The 15,126-nt window shown below is 45.1% G+C and overlaps 1 protein-coding gene across 1 annotated transcript in view; it reads left to right on the top strand.

Annotated features, from left to right (window-relative positions):
• The window catches only part of LOC102201517 (partitioning defective 3 homolog B-like), an 83,488-nt gene that overhangs the window by 67,478 nt on the left and 884 nt on the right, over nt 1-15,126 (top strand). Inside the window, exons 9-12 of the mRNA XM_005730976.1 lie at nt 365-504; nt 1,633-1,761; nt 10,553-10,738; nt 14,024-14,185. Coding sequence (XP_005731033.1) covers nt 365-504; nt 1,633-1,761; nt 10,553-10,738; nt 14,024-14,185 — 617 coding nt within the window. The remainder of the gene's footprint in view (nt 1-364; nt 505-1,632; nt 1,762-10,552; nt 10,739-14,023; nt 14,186-15,126) is intronic.

Raw genomic sequence — 15,126 nt, 5'->3', positions numbered from 1 at the left:
CTCCCTTCATCAGCCACCGTTCGGCCTGCTCACACGTGAAATTAAAGACAGAGTCTGTCTAATCCGGCTAGGAGAGAAGCCGGCTCCCGGGGGCTCAGAGGCTGAGCCAGGCAACTAACCCCCATAGGGAAACAGGCACTTAAACAGTAGTTAATGGGGAGAAGACGCAGACTGCAGACAGAGTTCAGGAGAGGAAGAGAGGGGAGAAAACTTGGAGAAGGAGAAAAGTGAAAGACTGGGATGATGAGAGGGAAATTCAATTAAAATGAAATTAAAAAGTCATAAAATTTGTAATTAAGTCTCATTTTCAGGAGCAGAGACATCCCCCGTGCACAGTGTGACTCATGTTGCCTCGTTCCCACAGGCTCTGAGGGTCTGGGTTTCACCGTGGTAACAAGGGATTCATCTGTCCAAGGGCCGGGGCCCATCTTGGTGAAGAGCATTTTGTCGCGAGGTGCAGCAGTGAAGGATGGACGCCTACAGCCAGGAGACCGCATCCTGGAGGTAAAACACAGGTTTTTATGAAGATCATCCAATGTGTGCGAAGTAGAGCCGAGACCTGTCGTTATCAGCAGGAAGTTTAACTCTCTGGATCACACGGTGTGCAACGTGTACTCAGGGTGAGCCTGCTCTCACCTGTGGAAAACACACCTGCCAATTCTGGTATCTTATGGCAAATGCCAGTTGCCGGGCAGTGAGTGCAAGGCCCATTAGGATATTTTGGTCCCTGATACTGATTGTTTGGTCAGAGACATTCACACCAGCATCCTATCCGAGGTCATTTTGTAGCTCTAGCAGTGCTCATCCTGTTCCTCCTTACACAAAGGAGCAAACACTGGTCCTGATGATGGGTTTAAGGTCTTCTACGGCCCTGTCCAGCTTTCCTAGAGTAACTGTTTGTCTCCTGGAATCTGTCTCCTGTGCTGGGAGAAACAGCAAGCCTTCAGGCAATGGCACATATTGATGCACCATCCTGGAGGAGTTGGTATACCTGTGTAACCTCTGCCAAATGCAAAACTAGGTTTAAAAAAACAGTCAGAAAAGATGAAGAAGGAAAAAAGTCAGTAACCTCTAACTGTAAAAACCATTCCTGTTTTAGTGGTCGTGCCATTGTTGTCCCTTTAGTGCACCTGCTGTTAGTTTCATTAACACCAAAGCAGCTGAAACTGATAAACAGACTCCACCTGCTACTTAACTGACCAGATCAATATCCCACAAGTTCAACTGACTTGATGCTTTTAATGTTTTTGAGCAGTGTTTCTTTTTAATTAGAGCATATTTTTTAAAATCTGCTTTTCTGATAACCAAACACTTATTTTATCAAACAGCTAGTGTTTATGATTTACAGCAAATTATTTTGTGGACCCCATGGCTGTGTGTCACAGATGCCATTTTTAGAACCCCTAAGCTAGACCGATATAGCCAAGCTATCGCAGAGAAACACAAGAACATATGTTTTATTTTCATTTTGGAGAACCAGCCCACACACAGAAGCATCTCCATCTGATCCTCTGTTACTTTCATTCGATACGTGTTAGTGGAGCACTGCCAGTGGATAATACACTAAGCTTTAATCTACTCCTGTTTGTGTGTTTGCCTTTTTCCCCCCGTCTCGTGTGTGTTTGTGTGTAGGTAAACGGAGTAGACATGACAGGCCGTAGCCAGGAGGAGCTGGTGGCCATGCTGCGCAGCACCAAGCAGGGAGAGAGCGTGTCTCTGGTGGTGGCTCGGCAGGAGGACATGTTCCTGCCTAGGGAGCTGGTAAGAGAGCGTGAATACGCAAAAACGCAGCATCCACACAACGTCCCTTCACTCTTCTTTGTTGATCACTTGCTTTCTCTGGTGGTCTCTGCTTCATCCCTACATTGTGACATTTTCCCTTTCTTTTCCTTTCAAAGGAGCAAATCCTCTTCATCTTGATTTTTTTTTTTTTGCACCACAGCCACACAAACACACCCGGAGCACGAGCTCTGGCCTTCCTGTTCCTCTCTGGTTTGTTGACACAGTGATGCCAGAGGAAGTCACACACACGCTCAGACACACAAGCCACAGCGGGGCCCCAGAGGAAACGCGCGAGTGTGTCCATGCTTGTCGGCACGCCCCGGGTGTTAAGTGACCGTTTACCTGTTGCGGCCGGCGGGGTCAGAAGCCGGCACAATGTGACCGAGCTTCACAAGGGACATCTTATCAATAAACACACACAGAAAGCCAGCTGGCCCCTTGAAAGTCACTCGCTCTGCGTAAATGATGTTTTCGCCTGTTCTCTCCTTTCTGTCCTCTGGTTATTCTGATTATTCCCTTCCCATTACTTCAAAGCACTGTGAGAAAGACGCGCGGGGGCTTTGTAGTGACTGATGCATATTCACACCTAGGCGAGCTGCGCACACTTAAACTCCCGAACACTTAGACCTTGATATAAAACTCACGCGCACACACGCGCGCGCCGAACACATCGCACATCTTTAAACAGCTAAGTTGCTGCTTCCGAAAATAGTTTGCCCTCATTAATGGCCCAGCAGTCTTGGCATAACAAGTGCACTTTGAAGAGACTCTACAGTCTTCATCTAACACTTGCTTGTATTTGTGCATTAGAGAGAGACTTAAAGAGTTGGGGAGGGAGGGGGGGCCTCTCACTCCTGTATCTGTCGAAGTTGTTGAAGTTGCTGGTGCCCCGTGAGATCTGGCCCTTATCTCCAGCACAGTCCTCCACCTCAAAGACATTTTGATGTCCCCTAAGCACACGCACACACACACACACACACACACACACACACACACACACACACACACACACACACACACACACACACACTTAGAGATAGACTCACAAAGACACTACACACACTCTCTCTCTAGTGGTTCTATTGATTGACTTTAGATGTGCAGACTCCTCCCCACTAAAAACAAAAAACATAAATACGCAGGTGCGGAAAGAACTGCAGAGAAAAAGTTTGCAGTTAAATGCATGCAAATGAGCAAACGCACACTTAAACACACAATGCTACAGGACACACCTCCCACCTTCCTGCGCTCTCCTTAATGATACTGGATGTTTCCAAATGCTTGTACTCAATTATTGTGGAATTTCGTGCCGGTGGTCGGATATCAAGAAGATGCAGACACATTAAAAGTGCCCGTCTGCCTCTTCCATCCTAAGGATGTGTTTGAGTGCCTGCCCGACTAGTGATTATTTTTCCATGCTTTAGAGGCTTTAACGTCTTGTAGAAAGCGTCCTTATGCATCCACACAGCAAACATTCGTGTCTGTAGTTCAGCACAGCGGTTTTACATCCAGCAGCTGCTGAGGTTAATTAGCCGAGTCCATCGACCAGCATCGTATTGCTGCTGCAGGTAATTCGTCTGCATTATGAGCTTTTGTATCTATCAAAGCTCATTTTGCTCTTGAGCAGAAACATTTTTGTTCAGCTGAAAATGCCCGTCTCTACATTTATCTGTCTGCTCGGTTCAAGGATCACTTAAGGAAAGTGCGTTTGCGTGCGCTTGGTCGATGATGCGATGTTATGTGAAACCTGAAAACAGGTTAAGGACTTTGTGTTGTTTGTGTTGGATTTTGCATAGATGCGGCATGGAAAACACTCGAGTATCCCTGTCAGAGCTGTACAGTGAGTTGAAAGGATAGATTAGTGCACAGATAGTGTGTCCTTGTATCCAGAGTCTGACTGAAACTGACACTGAAACAAAGGTTCAAGGAAGCCATTTTACACTACTTGTAAAGCTCAGATATGTTTAAAGTGTAAGAAAAACTGCTTGGCTCCCCTTATGACCCTGTTCTCTCTCAGTGCTTTTATGAAAGAACCTCTTTGGAGTATGAAAGTATCTTATATCACTGTTACACCCAGTCTGTGCCGTGTTTTTCTCCTGGTAGCCCGATTTCTTCGGAGCTCCAGGAGTTGGTGTCAAATGTCCGACGTTTGAGCTCAAACGGAGTCTGAAGGAATTTGTATTACAGTGTTTCTTTGTGACCTTCAGCATTCCATTCATTTCATTCACATTAGAAATCGAAAGCATTTGGAGGCCTTACAAAATGTTCATGGTGCACATTTTCAAATTTCTCTTCTCGGATTAGATTTCAGGGAGTTTTTTTCTCTTGCGTGGTACAAAGACAGCTTCTAGGGGAGGAAATCGACGTAAGAGAAGCTCACTGTATTTATGTAAATGTAGAGGAGTCTGAGCATTGAGCAACTTAAAACGGGTGAAGTGTTTGCTTCTTTATTTTTCTAGAAGTTCATCGTAAACAGTGTATCCCCCCCAGCTGTAATACCTGCTGCTTTTCATGCCTTTTAGCACTAAAACTAATCCTAACAATATATGGCCACTGGATTGTTTAGGTTTGCTGGTTTGTGTTTAAACCCATAGTGGTGCTTGATGGAATATCCTTAGTGTCAGGGTGTAAGTAGTGGAGTAGTGCACAAATCCAGTTTTTCAGGTGAAGTGATTATCAATATAGTGTCTGTAGTTCAGTACAGTGGTTTTACATCCAGTGGTTGTTGTTTTCATCTGCAGCTAATTTATATTTGGTTTTATGACTCAGAGCAAGGTGTCAGTGACAGGTCTAATCAGAAATAGCCTGTAAAAGAGGAGCTGGGGTGGAGGTGGGTTGCAAATTGGCTTGCATGTCACAGCAGGCCTGACCAACGTAGGCCATGTCCACACTAATAAGTTTTCCTTTGAAAACGCATCTTTTTCTCTTTCGTCCTTTCGTCTTTCGTCCACACTGAAGCGGTGTTTTTGGTTAAGGAAAACTGAGCTTTTTGAAAACGCTCTCCAAGGTGGATACATTTGAAATTTAGACTGCAAAAACAGAGGCTTTTGAAAACAATGATGCATTTTAGTCATATGATGCAGTCATGTGACCAGTTCAACTAAGGTGGCGGACGGCATTGTACAGCAGTTGTTCTGTTTGTTCCCAATTTTTACAGCCCTATTAAAGATTTGTAACAGTTTGTACATAGCTCCAGATGCTCCAGATAAACCTCGACGTGTCAAAGAGCCGGAAAGTAAACAAACGGCTGACGGAAATGACGCAGGTCGAATAGTCTTCATGCGTGCGCACTACAGGAACGTAGCGTTTTCAGTGTGGATGAAAACGATTGTGTGGACGCAGAGCGTTTTTAGACGAAAACGCCGTTTTCAAATTTATCCGGATTAGTGTAGATGTAGCCTTAAAGATTGCATCCTACATGCAATTAGTCAGGAGGATGCTTTCAGCTGATCCATCAGCTGATGTGGGCTGACACTGAGAGCAGCTGATCTGTCGGTCCATCAGGCCTCACTGACCTAACGCGGTGCTCACTTTGTGCCAGAACTTCAATGTCTTTGTGAAATTTGGTAGAATTCATTACTTTCAGGAGGCTGCACGTATGCACGCATAAAAATTAATCAAATTTAATTGAAATTAAACAAGTAAGGCCTTGACTGAGGCACACGGGGAGGTTAGAGGTCAAACCAGCTGTGGAGCAGCTGATCAGGGTCCAGTGTTTTGCCAAGGGGCACTTCAGCAGAGCAGGCACTTGGTGGCACAGCAAGTTGAAGCGAAGCATGACACTGCAAGTCTAGTTTTTATACTCCCCGTGCGACCGCTGCCAACCCATAAGATTCTCTCCTCCGGTGCTCATATAGGCTGTTTTATCTGGCTTGTACAAGTAAAGTAGACTTTTAGAGGAACTGGCTGAACTGCTGATTGATTAGTTTCAATGGAGGGAGGGGAGTTACTGATGTTTCATGAGCAGCGTGCGGTTCTGTGAAAGCGCTCGGCAGCGCTGGGAGGCATGCTGGTCTCTTGTAGTCAAAAGAATAATAATAAAGCGTGTGAATTAGCCTCCTTATTAGGATACAAAAAAGCCGTCGATTTTCTACCCCATCTCCTGCACCAGCGCACACTCTCTGAGTAATTAAAAAGTGATAACTTCTAATCACAGTTTCATTCCTGTCAGCATTTCTGCATCTCCTCCGCTCGGCGCGCTCATTATTTCACGGGGCCTCGTTTTGTTTCGGGGCGGAGATTAGAGAGTTGCTTTGTAATGTTTTTTTCTGTTTTAAGCGGGTTTTTGTCAAGAGCAGGATATATATGTGTGCGTGAGAGAAAGTGTGTGTTTGTCATGCCAAGGACAGGATGGGGGGGTCACTCTGCACATGGCTGACCCACTCCTGCCACCAAGCCCAGGGCCAGCTCACAGGAAAAAGGAGGTTGTGAGGAGAAAAACAACTTTGCTGTGTTGCTGTTGTCTTTTTCATCAACTTGGCCTCTTTGGCTGTCTTCTTTTTATTTGTACACATCCCGTCATTCTTCCTTCTCTTTTTATTTTCCCTGTCTGGAGCTCTTCACGCCGTTCCAGAATTATCCCCCAATCAGTCATTTTTTATTTTCCTTTCTCTTCATTGTGAGGTAAAGGTGTAAAGCGGCGAGGAGGCAAGACATTAAGGCGATTAATTGGCAGCTCCATCGTCGGCGTCAAGCGCGGCGAGATCGCATCTTAATTGAATGTCGCTCTCACCGCTAATCCCCCCGCTTTGAAACCCCCCATTTAGAAATCCTCAGCGACAAAAGGCTCTGTGTGTAATCGCCGTGTGTCACCCCTCCTCCTCCCCTCATCTCCTCTTTGCCTCCCGCCCTGGGGTAGGAAAAAGCTCCTTTTTGTCTCCTCATTTGGGTGTTGAAGAGGGTGGCCTCACTCCTGACTAAAAGCTTGTTAAAGATCCATTGCTGAGGGCTAACAGCAGAGGGGAGAGGCAAGGGGCCCCACTCGCCTGGAGGATGCCATTTGCCCCCAAGGAACGGGCATTAGCGGGGATATTAGCGATGTGTGGGAGTGGGTTTGCGTGGTTGGACCACTACTGAGAATCACTTGGTTGTGTAAATAAATATAAATAAGCAGTGAGTTAGAATAAATAAACATCTTGTTTTAATAAGTTCTCAGTGTCTTTTTTTCAAGAGCCTGCTGTGCTCTGATGTGTCCACCTTCACCTCGTGTGTTATTGCAGTTAGATCACAGAGGTATTTAAAACCTCCCAGGTTGCCACCTGAGTCTTCTCAAGTGTCTCTCAAGCAGGAAGAAGCAGATTGTCTTTGTAATGCCTCTGGTTTTGAGTAGCAGCACTCTGAAATGCCTTGTTGATAAAAATAAGCCCCGACTGAAAATCTCAAATTATACTCGAGCAGAAAATAGATTCTGTGACTTTTGAAGGTTGGGTTTTGCTCGTTATTCGTATCGTGGAACTGATTATGAGCACCGAGTTAAAGATGTGTAACGATAAAGCTATCGTTTCATTTTTGAATGTTTTGTGCAGATTGGGGTACCTCTGTAGGCCAGAATGTAAAATGAAAACGCAGAAATGACCCTATTTCTGATTTGAAGTCTCCTTTTAACTCAAACACATTTTTACGTACTGTCATTTGAGTGCAGCCTGATGTATGTGCAGACTTTGACACCAGCGAGCTGTTGGCCCGTCAGAATGAGAAATGTTTCTAACTCACCTTAAAGTTTACTTCATGCAAGAAAATGATGTGACAAGAGTAATGGAGAAACTGGAAATTTTCAGTGCACGTGCACTGAAAACGGAATTTTCCGTGAGATAGGAGAAGGAGAGCTCTTGACCTCACCAGGGAGATGAGGGCAATACTGGGGTAATCCATATTACTCTGAGGAGGGTCTTGAACATTTTTGAACTGAGGTTTCTTTAACCTCGGTTTTCAAGACTGGAAAATGAGGTGTGAGAGACCTGACCTGAATTAGGGACATTGCAGTTTGATAAGAAGTAAGTCCTTATTACTGGGGTTTGCTAATAGTTGTAGTGAGAGCACTAACAGGGACTGGAAAGACTGTCTCATTCGTTGGCTCCCTGTAAAATCCAGAGTGGAATTTCAAATCCTTCAAATCCTTTTCCTCACATACAAAGTCCTGGATGATCGGGCCTCATTATATCTTATCATCTGGATCAGGTTATAGGCTCAGGCTGCTAAACTACCTCCACTTTCCTCTCCTGTGCATGTGCTGCTATCGTCTTCAACTTTGTCGTCTCTCTGCCAAAGTTTGTGCTTTGTCTGGTTTGTTAGTCACCTCCCTGTGCTCTTCTCTCGACTCCCACTCCAGCTGGTTGCAGCAGTGAGCTGGTTCTTTATTTCCACCTACTGTTGCAGATCTCTTGCTCATACTGGATTGTCGGGTTCCTAATGTCTATATTGTTGTGGGGTTTTTGGCCTCGAGATGACTGCTGTTGTAACTTGGTGACGTACAATGAAAATGAGCTGAATAAATCCCAGTCAGCTTGCCCACCCGGTCCTCTGCAGGGGTGGGCAGTATTTACTTCATCAAGTCAAGAGTCAAGTCAGCTTCCTCCCACCATCCAAACACATGCGTGTCAAGTTAGCTGGTGATTTACACTGGCTGTAAGTCTGAGTGTGAGTGCATCCAGTGCATACCTTTCATCATGTGACAGATGGGATAGACTCCAGCCCCTCTGAACTGGATAACTGGAAGAAGATGAGAAGCAAATAAGGATGAAATCAAAGGCAGCCATCGTATATTCACATGGAAAAAAAGTGCTGACCGTTTCTTTTTCCAAAGACGACACAGGATGCAAATGCTTATTAATTCCCACCTCTGTCTAATTCTTCTTTATATTGTGATGAAACTATAAGTGCTCTAGGTTTGCTGTACTGTACAGTGCATGCCGCTTTGAAACCCTCCTCCAACTGAGCTCATCTTTGTTTCTGATTTAATCAAGGGCATATCTGATGACAGTGATGCCTGCTGTATTTGTTACCGGTGTTTCTCTCAGGTGGTCCCAGAGCTGTGACACTTTTAATTAAAAAAGAAGAAGAACTTGATAACACCTCTTTGTAAAGCGGCCTACAAGTAAGCTGAATTTGAGCACCTGAAAATAGGCGACTGTTTTTATAGAACTGACCAAGCACAGTGTATCGGATCAGTGCTTACCTCTTTGCTACCATGCAGACGGCCTTCTAGGTTTCCCTCATTTCCCATCACTTAGTCGAGAGGTTTGACTCTCTCTTTGGAGCTGACTATCCCTCCAGGCTCGAAGGCTTTAACGGGCTGTTGTTTTAATTAAGCACCCAGACAAAGCAGCGCTGACAAGGGGGGAGACGGTGTTGCAGGTCTGGAGGATCACAGCGAGTCAGGAAGAGTGAATTTTTCTTTTTCTCTCGCTAAAATTGTACTTGAGGACATATTTGACTCCCACATCCTTCAGCACTGTGCCACGATGAGAGGGGAATGTGAACATGGATTCCTGCTTCACTGAAGAGTGAGGTGTGTGATGTAAGGCTCCCGCAATCCTGCCGTGGGTACTCAGATCTTTAAAGCTGTGACAACCGGCGTGGCGGTGATAATGTATATGCATATTCCTAACAAAATCCAATCTGACATTTACTTATCTTATGAGTCAGAGCTGACTTTAAAGCGCCTATTGTCTCCGCCGTATTTTTTTGAAACCTCTCGCATACTTTCTGCCTCAACCCGAGCAAGAATAAAAAGAGAGAGAGAGATGTGTAGCACAAGCATATACACACAACCCCTCTTAACCTTCCATCTCTTTTCTCAAAAAAAATAAAGCTTGGGAGTGAAGTGGTGTTGAGGAGACTCCCCTCCGCAGGCTCTCTTTCTTTCTTTTCCCCCCTGGGTGTCTGAACCTGGCATTTTCCCTTTTGCTTGCTCTCCATTTTGCCGTCCTCTAATGACAGACATTTTCCTTTTCTCTCTTTCCGTCGCCTCTTTCTCCCTTGCTTTCACTCCCCTTCGTCTCATTTTCGGAGCAGTGCTGCTGTTGGTCATTTTCCTCACATTAAATGGCAGCAGACGGGTAGGGTGTGGGCGTGGGGTGGCGGATGTGAAAAGGTGTAGGAGAAAAAGAGCGTCAGAAAGTAGAGGAAAGAACCCGCAGGTGGAGAAGGGAGGGACGTATAGTGAGATTGAGAGATTAGGACGAAATGTAACGAGGTGGGGGGGTGAATGAGAGAAGAAGTGGATATACCTCAGGGACGGGTTATTACTTTTAAATGCTCCTCTGCGCCACCATCCTCTCCCCTCCTCTCCTCTCCTTCCCCTTCCTCCCCCACAGGGCTCCAGGAGGAGGTATGAAAAGGTTATTATGTTTCCTTTAGAAATGGCTTGCTCTCCGTCTACGCCTTTCATCTCCAAATGGAATAACCTCTCTACAGTAGCGTGCTTATTTTTCTCGCTACACCTTCATCTGTCTTTCCAGTACACAACACACACTCCTGCTGTCTCCTTTCCTTTTCTCTCTGTCTTTTTTTCACTCCCCACAGCTGCCTTCCATCTCTTTAATCCATCTCTCACTCCTCCTTTTTTTTTTTTCGTGGTGTTGAGTATAGTCGGTGCACTGTGCTGTAGGTACATGCCTTATCAGTCAGTTCAGTTGGGTATGGTGCTCCTGCCTCACTCATCAGCTATCACACTCAGCAGTTATCATGTAAAGTATGCTCTAGGTGTATGTGTGAACAGATTATAGTGTTTTACATAACATCTGAGCCTCTGTTCTTTACTGTTTTTCAGAAAGGGGAGGACTTGAGCAGTCGGGTGATGGAGGATGGCAGGGAGCAGCTGATGTACGAGATCCCGCTCAATGAAACGGGCTCGGCCGGCCTGGGGGTCAGCCTAAAGGGGAACAAGTCCAGGGAGACCGGAGAGGACCTGGGAATCTTCATCAAGTCAATCATTCATGGAGGGGCTGCTTATAAGGTATGAAATGGACACATCCATGTTTTCAGGCCTTTAGATCCCACTTTTATGTAACATCCATCCATTCATCCTTCCTGCCTGCCTTCCTTCCTGCCTGCCTTCCTTCCTTCCATCCATCCATCTTATCCAGTTCAGGGTTGCTGGGGGGCTAACTGACAGCTCACTTTGTGAGCTCAGTGTAATTGTTAACAAATGGTTCCCAGCCTGTTTCAGCTGACATAACCCTCACAAACTCTTCCAACACCTTTCACATTCAGGTGACTGTATTTTAAACTGGATCTGGAGAACTTTCAGTATTTCAGCCATCTATAACTATTAACTTAGTATTTCAAATATTCAACCAACCCTCTGACCTATTACTCATTTTAAAAGGCTATTCATTGTATTAGTAATTTCATTATGGAAACTCTTGCTAACCCTAATTGAATAAGTATGGCTTGTTTGGAAGGGTTCCCAGGAGAAAGCCTCTTCTCTCTAAAAATGGCTTAGGAAACCACAAGACTCAAAGTACAGATGGAAAAAAGGAGGCAGAAAGGATAGACTGCTAATTGGAAGGTTGGTGGTTCGATCCCTGGCTCTTTCACGCTGCGTGCTGCAGCATCCTTGGGTACAATGGTGAACCCAGCATATTTCTTACCACCTCTAAGGCACGATGGTTGAGGGGTGATGATTTGGGCTTGTTTTGCAGCCCTGGGCACCTTGCAGTCATTAAACTCATAACAAATTATTCTAGAAGTTGAATATGAGGCCACCGGGACAATGACCGCAAGCAGAAAAACCTACAATGAAGCGGTCCAACTCAGACCTGATTAAAGTGCTTTGGTGCGACCTTAAGAGAGCTGTGCATCAATAAAGTCCCCCAAACCAGCGCTGTAAAGGAGAGCAGGCCAAAGTTCACAGTGATGTGAGAGACGGAGAAACCATCACTTCAACCTATTGCTGCTAAAGGTAGTTCTGCAAGTCACTGAATCATGGAGTGTACTTGGTTTTTCACAGGACTCTATGCAGTCCTGTAAAAACTATATTTTTACAGGACAGAAGAAGACCTGTATGTTGACATGTTTCTTTAAGAAAAACAAAATCCATCTCACCAGAACAAAAAAGGCATTTTAATTGTCATTTGAAGCAGTGAAATGAGCTAATATTTCCCCTGTTCTAAGCAGAAACAGCTGCTGGGGGATTTACAGGTTAGGAATCGATCTGCAATTTTTTTAAAATCTCAGACTTAAACTGTTCAGGCTTCTTTGATTGATCGTTTTATTCAGTTTTTGTTTCTCCCAGGTACACAGAAGAAATGTCATGGGGGTTGTTCTTATTGTCTTTCTTTTTGTTTCATCTAGTTTTATTTAGTCGCTCTATTTCCCCTGTTTTCTGATGTCTTTCTCTGTCATTTCCTGTCATCTCCTCTCTCCCATTTCCTGTCATTCTCTGCTTCCAACCCCGCCCCCTCTTGGTTTCCCTTAACCTTTGACACCCATTGACCCCAAGTGGCCTTGTCACATAAGCACTGCAGCAGTCTTATCTATATCACTCAGTGCTCACTTCAAGTTGTGAGTGCATCAGGAAAAAAAACATCCTATTTCAGCACTTTGGAGACTCCTCTGCTTGGCCTCAATCTGTGTCCGCCAGCAAATGTCACAAGTCTTTGCGCCTCTCGTCGCTGCCCCCAGATCTGCTCTGCACGACAAGGAGGCGCAAAGACGAGTGTGCCGCTGTAGATAAATAGCTGTTCTGGGATCAGGCAGGCCAGACAGCGGCTCCCAAAAGTGCCTTCAGAAGTAGTTTTCAGACATCTGCCGATGCGGATAGCGCTCCGACAGAATGTCGTCGTAAGATCTGCGGCTGGCTGCGAAACTGGTCTCTGGGACAGAGTAGCGAGGCAGGAGAGACAGACAGCAGCGAGGAACGGAGGGAAGGAGCCTAATGAAAGAAGACAGCGGGTGAACGAGTGCAAGAAGGGAGGGAATCTGAGAAGGAAGAGATGAGCTGTATCGAACGAGAGAGCGACGCAAAGAGGCGGAATAAGAGGAGAAAAAGAAAATTGAAAAGTGTAGACACTCAGCAGGAACGCAGCGCGTAAGAGTAGATACTGTATGTGTGCGTGTGTCTCCTCCTCGACGTCGATTCATGCTAATGAAAAGCAGCTAAGGGCCCTGATGAGAGTTTGCAGCGGCAGGCCGGTGCAGAGGGGGGAACCCGGGCGTCCCCTGAGCCTGACTGACACACACACATCATCACACAGCAGGCACAGAAAAGGAGGAGATGAGGAAGAGACGTGGCGAGATCTAACCTATTTTCATTAAATAGTTTTAGGGTGGGAGGAGGGGTGTCAGACCGGGGGCCTCAATTATATATATATATATATTATAAAAAAAAGAAAGTTCTTTGACTTTACCCCTAATCCTGTCACACGATCATTTCAAAGAGTATGCTGAGAAAACAAATTAAATTTACATGTAGCGTGCTGCAGCTGCTTACATGGAGAATGAAGGAATTAATGGGGAATATCACAGGCGTCTGCCGTATTTGGGATAAGCATCAATTTTTGATGCCATCCTTGAATTTGATGCCAGGCCTTAAACTCTGGGTGTGCTTCTGGGTGTGCGCGTACGTGTGTGTGTGTGTGTGGTGTCATTTTTGAGGTCAGCCTAAACGGTGCCTTGTTAATGCGGTGGGGTCAAAGGGCAGCACTGACCGTAATGGGATCTTCAGACTTTCTCACACACAGGAGTCTCTCCCTGTGTCGTCTTGTATTTTCTTTCATTTATTGCCTTTTTGCATCACTCTCTTCATTTGATCCCCTCTCTCTCTCCTTCTCCCTCACTGGATCGTTCATTTCCCTCCCTCCCTCGCTCCCTCGCTCTCCCTCCAGGGCACTATTCTGTGTTGCCTCTCTACAAGAGGCTGCTATTTAAAACACTTAGAAGTGATTTAGTGCCCACGGAGGCTATTCCATTAGCTGCTCTATGTATTTATCATGGCTCTCTCGCTCTCAGTAGATTGCTAACTCTACAATTTTCTTGCCTACCCCCTTCTTCCATTTTCTTCTTTCCCACTCGGCCTCTCTCTCACACACCCACACACACTTTATACCTCTCCAAATTTCTCTCCCTTACTTTTCAAACTTTATCAGTACCCTTTCTAGTTCCTTTTAATCTTTTTACGCTCTGCTCACTTTGATCTCATTTTATTATTTTATTTAAATTGAGTAAATAAAGTGTGACCGCAAAGGACACGTTCAGGTTTTCTCTTAAAGGGCACCTAACGGTCGTCTTCTCCCAACAGGATGGCCGTTTGTGTATAAACGATCAGATGATAGCGGTGAACGGCGAATCGCTGCTCGGGCGCTCCAACAACGCCGCCATGGAGGGCCTGAGGCGGTCCATGTCGTCGGAAGGAAACACCAGAGGCACCATTCAGGTGGTTGTTCTCCGAGCGCCCAAGCAGGTACAGCAAGCTTTGTTTTTGTCATCCCAGAGCCAACTTCTGTGGCATCGTGGGATTTTTTTTTTTGAGAGCTGTATTTCAGAAAGCGAGAGCTTCATCGCCAACTAAGATGTTGCTGTTAATAAAAAAAATTTAACTGATGGAAAGCAGTGACGTTTTTAGGCCACGGAAGTGCTCAGGCGTAATTTTGGAGGTCTTTGGAGTCTGAAGCCTTGGAAAGAGCAGAGAGGTTCACATCAGTGGCTTGGAAGGAGCCACGATGGCTCTGTCTTGATACAGTCCTGCAGACATCAGTCTTTTTCAACTCTTTAATCCAGAAAATATCCAAGGCGATGAGTACGCCCGTTTATTCCAGAACTTTTGCATGTTTTTTCATGTTTCCTTATGAGCTAAATAAAAGTTTTAGATTCCCAGAGTCGGGCTGGATGAATTCGGGTACATTAGGGAATGCCTGCTGCATTATGAAATCCTCTGCACACCCTTATACGTTCAAAGATTATTCACATCATAAGCAGCTGCCACAGTTTTGACAGCAGAATCAATTAAACATATAATTCGCTTTAGGATGATTATTTTCTCTCATGTTGTCATCATTTGAGGCTTACACTTAAAAAAAGTGCTGCTTATACAGTAAACAGTAAGTGGGTTGGCAATGTGAAATCAGGCTGAAGTACTAAATCTTTTTACAAAACCCAGTTAAATTGATTGTGGAGTGACACAGATGGTGTTCTTTCTTTCTTTTCTTTTTTTTTCTGTGACAAACAAAACCTTTTCCAGCATTCAGAAAGCCCCTCAGCTCAGTCATCGTAGAGAAGTGCTTCTCATAAACACTTTTGGATAGAAATAATGAAAATAAAGGCTCCCCGTGCGACTGTCATGCTGCGTGATTTGTTTGGCTGTTAAGACTGCATAAGCTACATTCTCGTGACAGTTTTTTTTTT

The sequence above is a fragment of the Pundamilia nyererei genome, unplaced genomic scaffold (assembly GCF_000239375.1).
Source record: "Pundamilia nyererei isolate P.nyererei 1_Seehausen unplaced genomic scaffold, PunNye1.0 scaffold00040, whole genome shotgun sequence".
Taxonomy (NCBI): Eukaryota; Metazoa; Chordata; class Actinopteri; order Cichliformes; family Cichlidae; genus Pundamilia; species Pundamilia nyererei.
The sequence above is the reverse complement of the archived record's forward strand: the minus strand, read 5'-3'. Positions and strand labels throughout refer to the sequence as shown.